Source organism: Zosterops lateralis (assembly GCF_965231275.1).
Source record: "Zosterops lateralis genome assembly, chromosome: 4".
Classification (NCBI taxonomy): domain Eukaryota; kingdom Metazoa; phylum Chordata; class Aves; order Passeriformes; family Zosteropidae; genus Zosterops; species Zosterops lateralis.
In genome coordinates, this window is record NC_139765.1 from 22718909 (window position 1) to 22731242 (window position 12334).

A 12334-nucleotide genomic window follows, 5' to 3' on the forward strand; every position below is an offset into this window, starting at 1 on the left:
GTGCCAGAGTTTAGAAGGATTAATGCAGCAATGTTTTGGTGAAAAGATGTCCCCAGCAACCTGTGGGTGCTGTCCCCATGGAGAGGAGTCTGCATCCAGATGTCCCCTCCCAAAGCCTGCATCCCATTCTCTGCATGGCACAGAGGGGAGACAACTTTTCCTTTGAACTCATGGAGAATGAGAAGAGGAAAGGCAAAAGGAATGCAGGGGGCTCAGCTGAGAGCTTAGCAACTTGGAGGATGAATCAGGCCTGGTCTCATCAAATTACAGCAACTGAGGCTCACCAGGCTTCATGTGGTGCTGCCTGGGTTATCACTGTGGAAGGAGGGGCACAGCTGGGAGGTGCCTCCAGTCCAGCTGTCCCATTGCTTACAGCTTCAGAGCTGTGTCCTTCTGAGTTGCAACACATCACGGACATGACAAGAATGTACAGTCTGTTTATTAGGTCTTGAATAAGAATTGGTATTGGTATTGAATACTGAATTGGTATTCACTACGTTGTAACTTCAGGGCCTAGAAGGAAGGGAAGGGGCAGGTGGGCAGGAGAGGCAAGAGTAAGGACATTGTGTGAACAGACAAACCAGTGTTACAGACCCACAGCAGTCTTTCAAGCTGGCAAAAATAAAAAGCAATAACCATCCCAGGGTGCTGAGCTCCGGGTTGCTGGAGCCATCACTCTCCTGTGTGCTGGGCAGCGCCTGGCATCAGGACGAGGCCGGGATCTATAGCCAAAAACATGACAGACCTCACAATACCAGCTCAACTATTTTCCTGCTCTCCCTCCCTCTGCCCTGGTGATGGTGGGTGTATGAAGGGACAGGGTCCAAACTAGCAGGCTCTCACTCTTTTCTCTCATCAGGCTCTGACCAGCTTTGACTCTTGTCCTGAAGCCTCTCTCCTCCCTCTGCTGCCTTGTACTGAAGTGGAGGCAGGTAGGGACAATATGAGGAGTAAAGGAGTCCTGCAGGAGAAGCTGCCACTTGCCAACGAACAGCACAAAAGAACCCTTGAGGTGAGCAGGGCTTGCTAAGAGGAAGGGCCACTGGCAACTGCCATGAATAAGGAACAGCTTTTTCTTTTCCTCCTTTTTTCCTACAGGCAAAATCTGTGGCTTCATAGGTCTCATAGCAGGTCATCCCCAAGGCAGCCTGGATGTAGTTCCCTCTGTGGCAGAAGCTGACAGACAGTTCTTCTCTGTGAGGGCACATGTGGAAAATCCTAGGCTGCCCCACATCAAGAGATGGGAACAAACTTGCCCACAGTCAAGCAGAAAGGAGGGGGAAGTTGATCCTGGGTGCATCATACCATGTCCTGCTTGTCCTTTTCCCAAGCAGGATCACCTGTCTCCCTCTCTCTCTCTCTTTGAAAGTGACCCATTCCAACAGCCTCACCAGGAACAGTATGGCCCCGACTGTCTGGGTTCAGGAGCAGGAAAGCACCACTGGTGTCACTCCCAGGGATCTCTGTCAGACTTACTTGCTTAGAGGAGACTGCATGCCCGTTTCTTTGTCCGGGTGGGCTGCGGGCAGAGGACTGCTCGGATGGCCTCATCAAACACCGTCTTGAGGCCGCGCTGTGTCAATGCCGAGCACTCGAGGTATTTCACAGAGTCTGTCAGGAAGAAAGCAGATGTTGCAATGGGGAAGAAAGGAGCTGGGGTAGGCAGTGGGGATACCCACGTTTTTGATCCTTATGCTAGAAAGCATAGCACCAGCTCTTGCCCAAGCTGAATAAACACATCTCAGGTGATCAAAGACATTACACATTGTCAGGACACATTTAACTCACTCAAACACTCTTGACTTCAGGGCAAAGCTTGCCAGCTGCACTAGACCTAGGTTTGCCTATTGGCTACCCATGTAGCCAATTTTGTGTGTGTCTGACCATCCTGACCAGACACTCTCTCTGCTAAACTCCTTGAAAACTCCCTCAAGCTACATTTCTCACCCTCTCTCCTACTTCTGTGTGCCACATTTGAGAAGAGCTGGATGGTGGGGTGAGACACCTATACCTGGGATTGCACATATAAGCCCCAGCAGACAGAGGCATGGACAGGAAACTGCATTTGCAACTCTTCCTGAGAGAGGTTAAAAGCCTCTCTTCTGTCTCCCTCCGGATATGGAGGAGTGGCCTCTGTCCACAGTGCAGCTGTGGCTTGCACAGAATAAATATTGTCCCAGATAGAAGTAAGCAAAGTAAAAGGGGAGGAGAATGTGAAAGTGTGTAGTTGTGTGTGTATGTGGAGGATGGTGGCCAGAAAGAGGTAGAAAACAGAGGGCTAAGGGGCTGAGTCTTCCTTAAGAAGCAGATCTCCTTCCTGAGTCTTCTGAAGTGCATTTTGTCCCATGACCCTGGATGTGTCTACTTGTGTCCCTTGGAGATACCACTGTGAGATACTACTACAAAAGCCTCATAAACTGAGGTGAAGCCCTTTTCTACTGCCTCTCAATTTCAGTAGGTCCAAGATGATTCCCAAACACATACCTATTTCCTTGGCCAGAGCAAGACCCTGAGGATATGTTATGGGGGATAGCTTCTTCTCCTTCAGCTTCTCAATGGTGTCCTTGTCATCACGCAGATCCAGCTTTGTGCCCACAAGAATGATAGGAGTGCTTGGGCAGTGGTGCCGCACCTCAGGGAACCACTAGCAATGGAGCAAAGTGCCAAAGGTGTGAGAAGAGGTCACATGAATGAGCATGCACATTGGAAAACAAAGAGAAACAAGGAAAACAAACACTGCTGAAAAAAAGTCAGCAAGGTAGCTAACAGCCTAGCCTTTCTCACATCCATTGTTGGGCACTATAGCCTGGCCCAGGCCAGCTCCTGTTGCTGGGTCCTCAGGCAAAATCCCTGACAGGGAGCTCAAATTTTGTTATGCAAAATCCCAAGCTGCTCTCTGCCCTTGACCCTCCCACCCAGGCAAGAACCTTAAAATGGTAGGAAGGACATATTCTTGTTCTGTTCATTAATCTCTCCCTTCTTCCCTCATTTCCCCTCTAAAAGCTGTCAGTACCTGCTTCTTGTACCCTGTGGACCAGACCTGTGTCTCTGTGCTTTGACAGTCTTGGCTGAAAGATGCCATCAGAATATGTCTGTGATCTCACAGTACAATAGCCCAGCAAGATGAATACTTGTCCATTAGTAGAGTTGGCCACCCTCTTTGAAATGAACCAGAAAAGGCATCTGAAGGAGGTTTCTGACTAACAGAAAAGAGATATGACCTCTTGAACCTAGATGTCCTAGTGGTAGTTTCCACCCATAGTCACTGTTCTTGCAAGACCACCACCAATGTCATCCCCCTTATCCCCTGTGGACCGGGACATGGTCTCACCTTAGCACGGACGTTTTCATAGGATGCTGGGCTGACAAGGGAGAAGCAGATCAGGAAGACATCCTGTAGGCATACAACCGTGGTGCAGAGTTAGGATGGGAGCATAGGATGACATGATGAAGCAGGGAGGGGAAGGGAGGGGAGGGGAGGGAAGTTTGTGTGGGCAGCACCCTCCTTCAGCAGCAGAGATTTGTGCTTGGGAAAGCTCTCTCTACAACACAAAAGTCCTGACTGCTGCTTCTTGCCTCTAGTGGAGAGAAGGCTCTCTGCTCCCCTGAGTCATTGTAACCATAGCCACCATTATCAGAAGAGCCAAATGGTCAACTCTGAGGATGGGGTTTTTGTGGTTGGCACATTCATCCTCATGGGAAACAGCCTGACAGCTTCCTGCTTATTTCTCACAGAACAGCAGAGAGCTTTCAGGCCAAAATAATTTTGCCTACAGTTAAGACAGACCTAGTTTCAGCCTAAAAACTATACATGCAGGAGACTCAGAGGAGGCAGGCTGTCCAGGTAAGTGATTCTCCTGGGCATGGTAGAATTTAGACTTCCTTTAAAACCAGAGCAAACCAAACAAAACCAAAACAATACTAGCTCATCAAGGTTATATCTACTTCATCCAGCTTCACCTAGCTGGAGCAGCAGTGCTTGACCCAGCCTATCCATTTCCATACTTCTACAGCCATCAGAGTCAAAAACCTTGGAGAGACATTCCTCTACCTATCCTTGAGATATGTCCCAGAGTGGATGCAAGCATGTTGTTGAGAAATAGACCTGTTGCACTGACTGCAGGCAAAAACACCTTATATCAGGTTTCTGATTTTTAGGTGGCAGAACCTAGCCCAAACAAATAATTCATAATCAATTCCTAACCGTTTTATTTGCATTGGCAATCTTTAGACTAATGCCTGATGCAGCAAGGTCTTGCTGAGCTTGCCAAGAGACTGCTTGAAACAACATTCTCCAGACAAAGTGATCCTTAAACCCTGAAATCACTCTGTCAGTGTGGTGAAAAACTGGTGAACACAGTATCTGAGACACCCATTTTTTCTGCTAGAGGCACCAGCAGATCAATCACTTGCCCAAAAAATCGTATCTCTTTTAAAAGGCAGAAGTCAGAAGAGTCAGGTTCACAGAAATGTGACAAGCTCCTGCCTCAGCTCTTAAATTCCATGAACAACCTTAACTTTACAAAGGGAAGGTTTCTTCCAGGGCTGTGTAAGGCATCTGCCCCACACAAAGTCAGTGTCAGCTGGGTTCAAGAGTGTCTTTGAATGTCTTGTTTTCTTGCTCACTTATACCAGTTATGGGAGTTTAGATAAAGGCTCCAAAATATCCTTAAGATACCTTTCAACTTTTGTGTTTCAAGGCAGTTGTATATCAACAGAGATATTCTCAGAAAAGGGCTGAGAGAGACAGTAACAACCCTGTCTGTTTCATGTTGAGTTTTGCAGTGAGGGATGGAGATGTAGCTGAGGGAGGAAGGAAGGAGGGGCATGGAGTGTGACCCACCGTCTGTGGGTAAGAGAGCGGCCTCAGCCTGTCATAATCCTCTTGTCCAGCAGTATCCCACAGTCCCAGATTTACAGGCTTGCTGTCAACCATCACGTTGGCAGAATAGTTATCAAACCTGAAATTCAGAGACAAAGGCCATGGCTCAAACAGGAGAAGAAGGAACCCTTCCAGTAGTGTAGGTGAGGTTCACTAGGTGCACCCAGGAGCAAAGGGTGGTGATTCGTCTTTTCAGCTCACCTGGGTGATGCTGGTTTCTTGTGAACTTTCACCTTATAGAATTCCCACTCATCAACCTCCTCCTCATCATTCAGTTGTCCTGGACAGGTGCCTGGCTGCAGCTACACCTTTGATACCTTGAATGCAGGTTCACAAACCGTTTTCCCATTTTTTCCCCCAATATCCTTCCCACAACTGTATCTGCTCTAGAGCCAAACTCCTATCTTTCTTCTGTGTTCTAAAACCTAGTTTTATTTTTAGAAGTGAAGAAGAATCCATGACTCTGTAGTTTGCTGCACACCTCAACAGCCCTCCTGGAACTGAGAACAATATGTCCCATTACTCTTTGACAACCCAGCTTGAAATATTTTAGAACAACTGTCAGGATTGCATGCTTAGGCGTAAACTCCTGCTTAGGAGTAAAGAAAAAAAAAGGATAATAAAGCAACAGAGAAGTTCCTCCCCTCATCCTAGAATATTTTATTTCTTGGTCCTTTTGTTACTTTTTTCCTAGACAAAGGGAAACCAGTGTTAGGGAGGAACCAACACGAAGGTCTTTTGAATGTGTTCATGACATCTGCACATTAGAAGGGACATGATTTAGTAGTGGGCTTGGCAGTGCTAGGCTAGTGGTTGACCTAATGATCTCAGAAGTCTTTTCCAACCAATTCTATGATTCTGCTTCATGAAGAATCTATGACTGTTCCAATGAGAGCAAGAGCTTTGGACAGAGAAGGAAGTGAGGTCCCATGTCCATCCAGCTGCCTTCTCTTGGTGTGGCCCAGTTGTTGTAGCCTAGTGCTTGTTTCTTTTGGCCAGCAGGATCCTCTCTGCTACTTGTAAACTTAGGAAGCACATAGACCTTGAGCTGGCTGGAGTCTCCCAAACATCCCATTTATACCAGGCTTTTATAATGTTGCTTCTTGTGAAAGGTGACAGATCCAAAGTTAGAGACACCTTCCCTGAGTTTCCTCTGCTTGGCATGGAGACTGTGACCCATGGAGTGCACAACAAGGGGTTACTGTGTCCCTTCACATCCTACTTTTCATGCCTCCCACCCACTACAGGACCTGTTTATACATTACTCACACAGTGGGGATGTATTCTCCTGGGAAGGCATTGGTGGTATAGCTGATAAGGAGACAGGTTTTTCCCACAGCCCTGAAGAGAAAGAAAACAATAGCAGAAATTCACGGCAGTGCAGGCAGTCTTGTTAGGGGCAATCCTTCCACACCTCTAACCTAGCCCTGTCCAGAGACCCCTGGAAGCAGAAACACATTCACAGACCAGACAGCCCACAACCACAGGTTAGAAACCTGGCAGGAAGAAAGACAGGATGTCACCCAGAAATGTTTCTTGGTTTTGAGCATGAAGGCTTGTTTTTATGGTCTAGTACAGAGATCACTCAGCTAAAACACATCCACTCTGGGATGGAGGTGGAAGCCCATTTTGCAGTGCATGCAGAGTGCTGTCGGCTTACAGCCAGGACAGATGCATTGGCTTGATGTGCCATGACAAAGCGGCCATGCCAGCTTCAGCACACAAGTACAGGCACTCCTGCCTGCTTTTCCAGTGCTGTGGCCAGGGACTGGTAGGAACTTTTCCTGACTAACCCAGTCTTTCCCATTCTACAGTAAGCTGCAGCAACACCTGCAGAGAGCTGTATGGAGCCAGAAAGGTCCATGGCTGCTGAAGGCTGCTGGTGGTGTCTCTGAGCTAGAAGCTGGTGCTTCCTCTCCCCTCAGCCTCCCCCACAGCCTGCTGCAGCAGGGTGGAGTGCAAGGTAGCAACCCAGTCTGGGTGAGAGCATTGGTGGGATAAGGAGCAATAAGGCTATCATGTGAGGGAAGGAGGTGTTGTGGGCAAGTTGAAGCCTGTGAGGAGGGACAGAAGTGCAGAAAAATTGGAAGAAAATAAAGCAGCCAAGACAGATGTTGAAAAGAAATCCTTCTGCTGGGACATTGTTTCTCAGGTTTTTGTGGCCTGGGAAAGCTTGGCCATGTTTCAGTTACAGAATACAGGAAATGGAGGTGGTGACAGCAACCTGCCTCAACTAGCACAGCTGAGGAGGAGGGAGAGGTCTTTCCTGGGCAAAGGCTGTAATCATGCTGCTGGGGATTGTCAGACCATCTCAGCTGTACCTGCAAAGTCTCTTGCCACAGAGCTGCAGCTCTGCCTTTTTGTGTGCCCTTGACAGGCACACTGGTCTCAAGGCACCTGCCTCTGTGGCTGGACTGTGGGGCAGCTGAGGAGGAAGCTGAGCTTTTTGGCATGCTCTGACATTTGTTTCTTCCTCCTGCCACCCCCCTTTCTTAAATCCTCCTCTCTCAGTCCCTGCTCTTTCCCCAGGTGCCTTGCTTTCCTCTTATCATGGAGTTACTGAGGGAGGTGAAGCTCTCATGGAAATGCCTCAGGAGATCTATGGGGCCTGCAAGTGGATCAGTCATGGGAGAGGGGGAGGTTCTGAATTGGTGTGGTTGAACAGAGAGCTGTGCAAAGGGTCAGTGAAAGGGAAAAGATTACAACACAGAGGTGAGGTTAGTGGTACCTGCAGCTCCTGTGATTGAACCCAGGGCATGTTAAGAGGTCAGTGATGTGTGATGAAGGGGATATGGGGGGAGAACAGCTATGGGACCACATGTGAGCTGAGTGATAGGAGAAGATCCTATGGTTGTTAGGGTTGAGCCAAGAGGGTAACATTGGCTGGGAGGGAAGTGAGCGGAGGTGAACCAAGAGCTCAGAGCAATGAGGGCTGTGTTGCAAGATGGTGAGAGGTATACAGAGGTGTAGAGAACAGAAAAGAAAAATGATGAGACAGAAGACATTTAAGAGGAATTGAGGTCCTAAGGGTTGAGAGCAGCACTGTTTCTAATAGGTAAGGCCTTTACAAAGCCTTACCTATTGGTAGCACAGGACATGTGGCAGGGTTAACCATGATATGAGGGGGATGCTGCCTTGAGGGAAGGCTACAGAGTTGGTGCTGTGTGTGAGGGGCAAACTGCAGGGTAGAGAACTGGGTAACAGATAAGCACCCAGTGGAGTAGTTCATCCAGCTCCAGCTTAAAGCCTTCAGGGCACCTTTTTTAGAGGTTACAGTTTTTATTTGGAGCTCTGTCTTTCCTCATCCCTTCTCCCCGTCTCCTTGCCCAGCCCCTGAGAACATGTCTGACATGTATGGTTATATGTGCAGACATCTTGTTTCCAGGCAAGGTCTGAAGGAGGAAGTGACTGTGGGGAGCAGCACTGCCGTAAATGTCTCTTCATCTGCTACCTTATAGTTGCCCCAGAGAAGTCTGGCCAGCTCCTAGGTGGAAAGGAATTAAGCTATTCCATTCCAAGCACAGACTCTCCTCCTTCCCTCTCTTGCATTTACTCATCCCACAGGGCAAGAAGATGTTCTGTCCACTATATCCTTCCTGCCCCAGGCAGTGATGACTGCTTAACTCATTGATGGTTTGGATCAGGCCATTTCCGGGCATCAGGGAACATGGGCAGAGAAGCCACCATGTTGTGAAGGCAAGGTTTTGTTAGCTCCCGCTCCTTACAAGTGGCCTACACTTGTGCCTTTCTCAGTGGAAAGAGCTTTTTCTCTGTGTGCCCACAGAAGCCCCTTGCCAACAGTCTCCACCACACCCCAATACAGAGCTAACCTGCTGAGGGAAGCTGAACATAGAGACCTTGATAGAGATCTTGATAGACATCAGAGTGCCATGCCCTCTCCCAGTCATTCCCAGGGAGCACACGGCTTTTAAGGAGCCATTCACCTGCAGGAGACCAATTGCCTCTAATGGGTTTTAAATCTAACTCCTGCCTACAAGTTGAATCTGGCAGGAACACCATCACCTTCTGTGCATGGGACAGACCTACTCTAATTCCCACGGATGCAGATGGAAATGCAGATGCATGCCCCTGGTCACAGCATGTCCCACCCTGCACCCACAGCAAACCCGCAGGGTACGTACCCATCTCCCACCACGACACACTTGATGGCTTGCATGGCTCTGGACCCGTGGCGGACGACGGTCCCCGAGGCAAAGGGAAGTCAGGCCAGGCAGTAGCAGGGAGGGATGGGCAAATGTGAGTTTCAGAATAGCAGGTTGCAAGAAGGGAGGAAGTGGAAGAGGGAACTTCAGTCGACGATCACCCTCCGGTCCCTCCGCCCCTCCACCGCAACGGCAGCTCTGCGGCAGAGGCCGTTGGCTGAAGGCGGAGCAGGCGGGACTTCTTGGTAGGGATGATGACTGCTTTAATATTTCTTGCTCTCCCTGCATGTCTCACTCACTCCCTTCCCACCTCATCCCAATGAACAGTGGGGGGCACCAAACTGCTTTTCCAGGGGAGCTGAACGGATTAGTAGCGGGTGAGAATGTGGAAGGGTGGATTTTCTCCTCCCTCCTTTATCCAAGCTTTGGAGAAGGTGTTAGCAGGGAAGGGAATCTGAAGTGGGAGTACTAGATTGACAAAGGGTAATGAAGATTTTTCAGGTCTTCCCAGCACCGTAAGTGTCAAAGGAGAAACATCACAAGGAACAATACTTCTGCGAAGGCTGAACAAGGAAGTCATGCAGCCTCTTGAAAGCAGCTGTGACCCAATGGCTATTCCTCTGCTACTGTGGGGATAAGGTATTCCTCACCTGCCCAGACTACTAGTACATCCTTCTCTTCTTCAAGCTGAACAACTCCAGCTCTCTCAGGCAGTCCTCATTGTCCTCAGAAAATAAAAGATTTTTACAGCTAAGCATCAAGAAGAAGAAAGCAATCACCCTAAGAAAGAAGAGACAAGGGCAGAATGATCCCAGGAAGCTCTACTCCTTTCTTTCCACTAATGAAATGAAGGTTTGCCTCCTCTTCCTTCCTTCTCCTCCCATGCAACATTAAGCCTTGAAAAGAGTGTATGTGTGCATATCTGTGTGCTCCAGCCTGAATCCATGAGTGAATGGGCAGGAGATGAGTTTTGTAGAAGATGGGCTATGGTGGCACAGAATTAATTAAGCGTTTCCAGGCTTTGCCAGGAGGCCAGTTAGAGCAAGAACAATGGGTTTGCAGCTGGGATGTTCCTGAAGGAAGGAACTCTGAGTAAAGTGTTTCTCCAAAGGCTGATGACCTTTGTGCTGCTGCAGCCACAAAAGGCTGTTGCGACTGACCTGCTCTGGAGGAGAGCACTCCCAGCTGTCACCCAGCACTGGCTACAGCCCAGAAACATTCAACCATGGAATGTTTCCAAGTCTTGCCACTATTTCAGAAGCACAAAGTGACCAGCTGTACAAGGCGTTCCCTCTGTGGGTGGTAGGGAAAGGGGAGGAAGGAAACTCACTGACACCTCTGCAAGTGAGAGCAGGAATGGGACACAGGAATACAGGTCGGAGAAGGACATAAGAGAGAGGGACAAAGGTTTTTATAGAGTGGAGCTGGAAAGGACAGTCAGGCACAGAATATATGAACTCAATTAGAAGGCAGGGGTATTAGGCTCTCCAGAATACTACTGGTGGAAAACCAAAAATCATTCTAGGACCTGGTGGCAGGGATGAACAAGAACCACTGACCTGCTGAAACCCAGTGTTTGCTTTTGTCCTGGTAGTCTGGCATATAGGCTTGTGGGACTGGCAGTGTGGAAGGGACTGGAGAAGAAGACCAGTTTAATTGGTCAGGGAAGAGGGATTGTTGTGGAGAACCCACATACAGATGGGCCCCATGTCAAAGACACTGTAAATCTGCACATCTAGCAATGAGCTATGAAGTCCTGGCAAGAGCCCATTTCTGGGTAAATTACTTTTGGAAGATAATTCCCTGCAACTGCAATGGACGGTCTGTTCTTGTCCAGTCAGAAGTCTGTGCTTTGAATCTATAAACATCTTTCCTCCACCAGTGCCTCTGTAGAGGGACAACAGGGATCTACATAAAATCTTTCAGGATGTTTCTTTCCATCACATTTAAATGGGATTAAATGAGATTATTTAATAATGGGATATTACACTCAAATAACACATACAGTAATCACTCTAAGAACAACCGGTACCTGCTGCATTAAAACCTTTCATTTGTACATGCTGCAGGAAAAGGAAGGAACTTGGAGAAAATAGGCCTGTAACCTTGGACTGAGCATATACAGATATGTTGCTGCTACTCTGATGTCCTCTCACACCACCAAGAGGTGCTCTTGACATGAATATCGTTCTGCATGTGCAGCAGGGCACACATCTGGGGTTTCTTGTTCCCTTTGCTGAGTTTGAGAATGGGAATTCATTGTTCAGTGAGACACTTTTGTTCTGGGAGACTTTCAGGGTCCTGAGCTGGGTCACCTCAGAGCGACCCAGATGTGCTGGGTTTGCATGGCACCCATATGAGACTGCAGAGCAGGAATGAAATGCTTCATACTGCTTTTCCTCCATAAGGATTCAAAGCAATGAGGACCACCTATCTCTCCTTCTCCTTCTGTGGTGTTCTGCCCCATCAAGGGTAATGGAAAAAAAGTAAGGAGCCTTTTTCAGAAATGGTGCTTACACATCACAGCCCTGCACAGGAGGGCAGGAGATGAGCAGGAGATTTGTCCTTCAGCACAGACAGAATAGCAGGGAGGATTCTTTCTTGGAGGCAGCACAGGACTCATTTCTTTGCACACACAGGACATGGTCATGTCTAACAGCATGTCTTCTCATCACTCTGTATTTTCTTGATGTGACCTCTGTCTCAGGCATGAGTGGCCATGAGAACTTTTCTCTCTGCATTGGGTACCTACCACAGTAAACATTAATTTGTTTTCAGCCTGACTGGGCTGCAAACTGTCCCCACTTCCTGTATTCCCCTTTTGCACAGCTTCCCACTTCCCCTTTGACACAGCTTCATACCATCTGTCTCCTGCTTTTAGTTCTTGCTTTGCTACTTCTCTTTTCCAAAATTCCCACTCTTCCCCATTGCTGCTTCCCCTCCCCCCTTCACTCCTACAGTTTCTCAGACTGCCAGAGTTGCTTGAAAAACCTGCCCTGACTTAAGAGTTCAGATCATAACTGAAGTGAGCAATGATATTCTGCAGTCCCTCTTAGAGAGGCTGTGGAGTTGTTTCATTCAGAGTCTGTTTTCTGATGGGGCCCTCTTCTCTGGCCTAAATTTGTTCTAGCAAACAAAAGTTTAGAAAAATAACGAAGTTTCCAATCCAGCCTCACTGAAGACAAGCTACCTACATTTACACCCATCATAAGCAACTCAACTTGCAAAAGGTGCTTACTTAGTCTTGTGCCTGTCTTACTAGGCCCTATTGCAATTAGGGGCAGGTGGT

The 12334-nt window shown here is 48.2% G+C and overlaps 1 protein-coding gene across 1 annotated transcript; it reads right to left on the reverse strand.

Annotated features, from left to right (window-relative positions):
- Window positions 1-423: 423 nt before the first annotated feature.
- On the reverse strand, window positions 424-9223 carry RAC2 (Rac family small GTPase 2). The gene is made up of 7 exons (XM_083860713.1): window positions 9025-9223; window positions 6152-6223; window positions 4844-4961; window positions 3332-3394; window positions 2485-2644; window positions 1477-1611; window positions 424-722 (listed from the first exon to the last, which is right to left on the reverse strand). The coding sequence occupies exons 1-6, from the start codon at window positions 9057-9059 to the stop codon at window positions 1481-1483; spliced, it is 579 nt and encodes a 192-aa protein (XP_083716839.1). The 5' UTR covers window positions 9060-9223; the 3' UTR covers window positions 424-722; window positions 1477-1480.
- Window positions 9224-12334: the final 3111 nt, after the last annotated feature.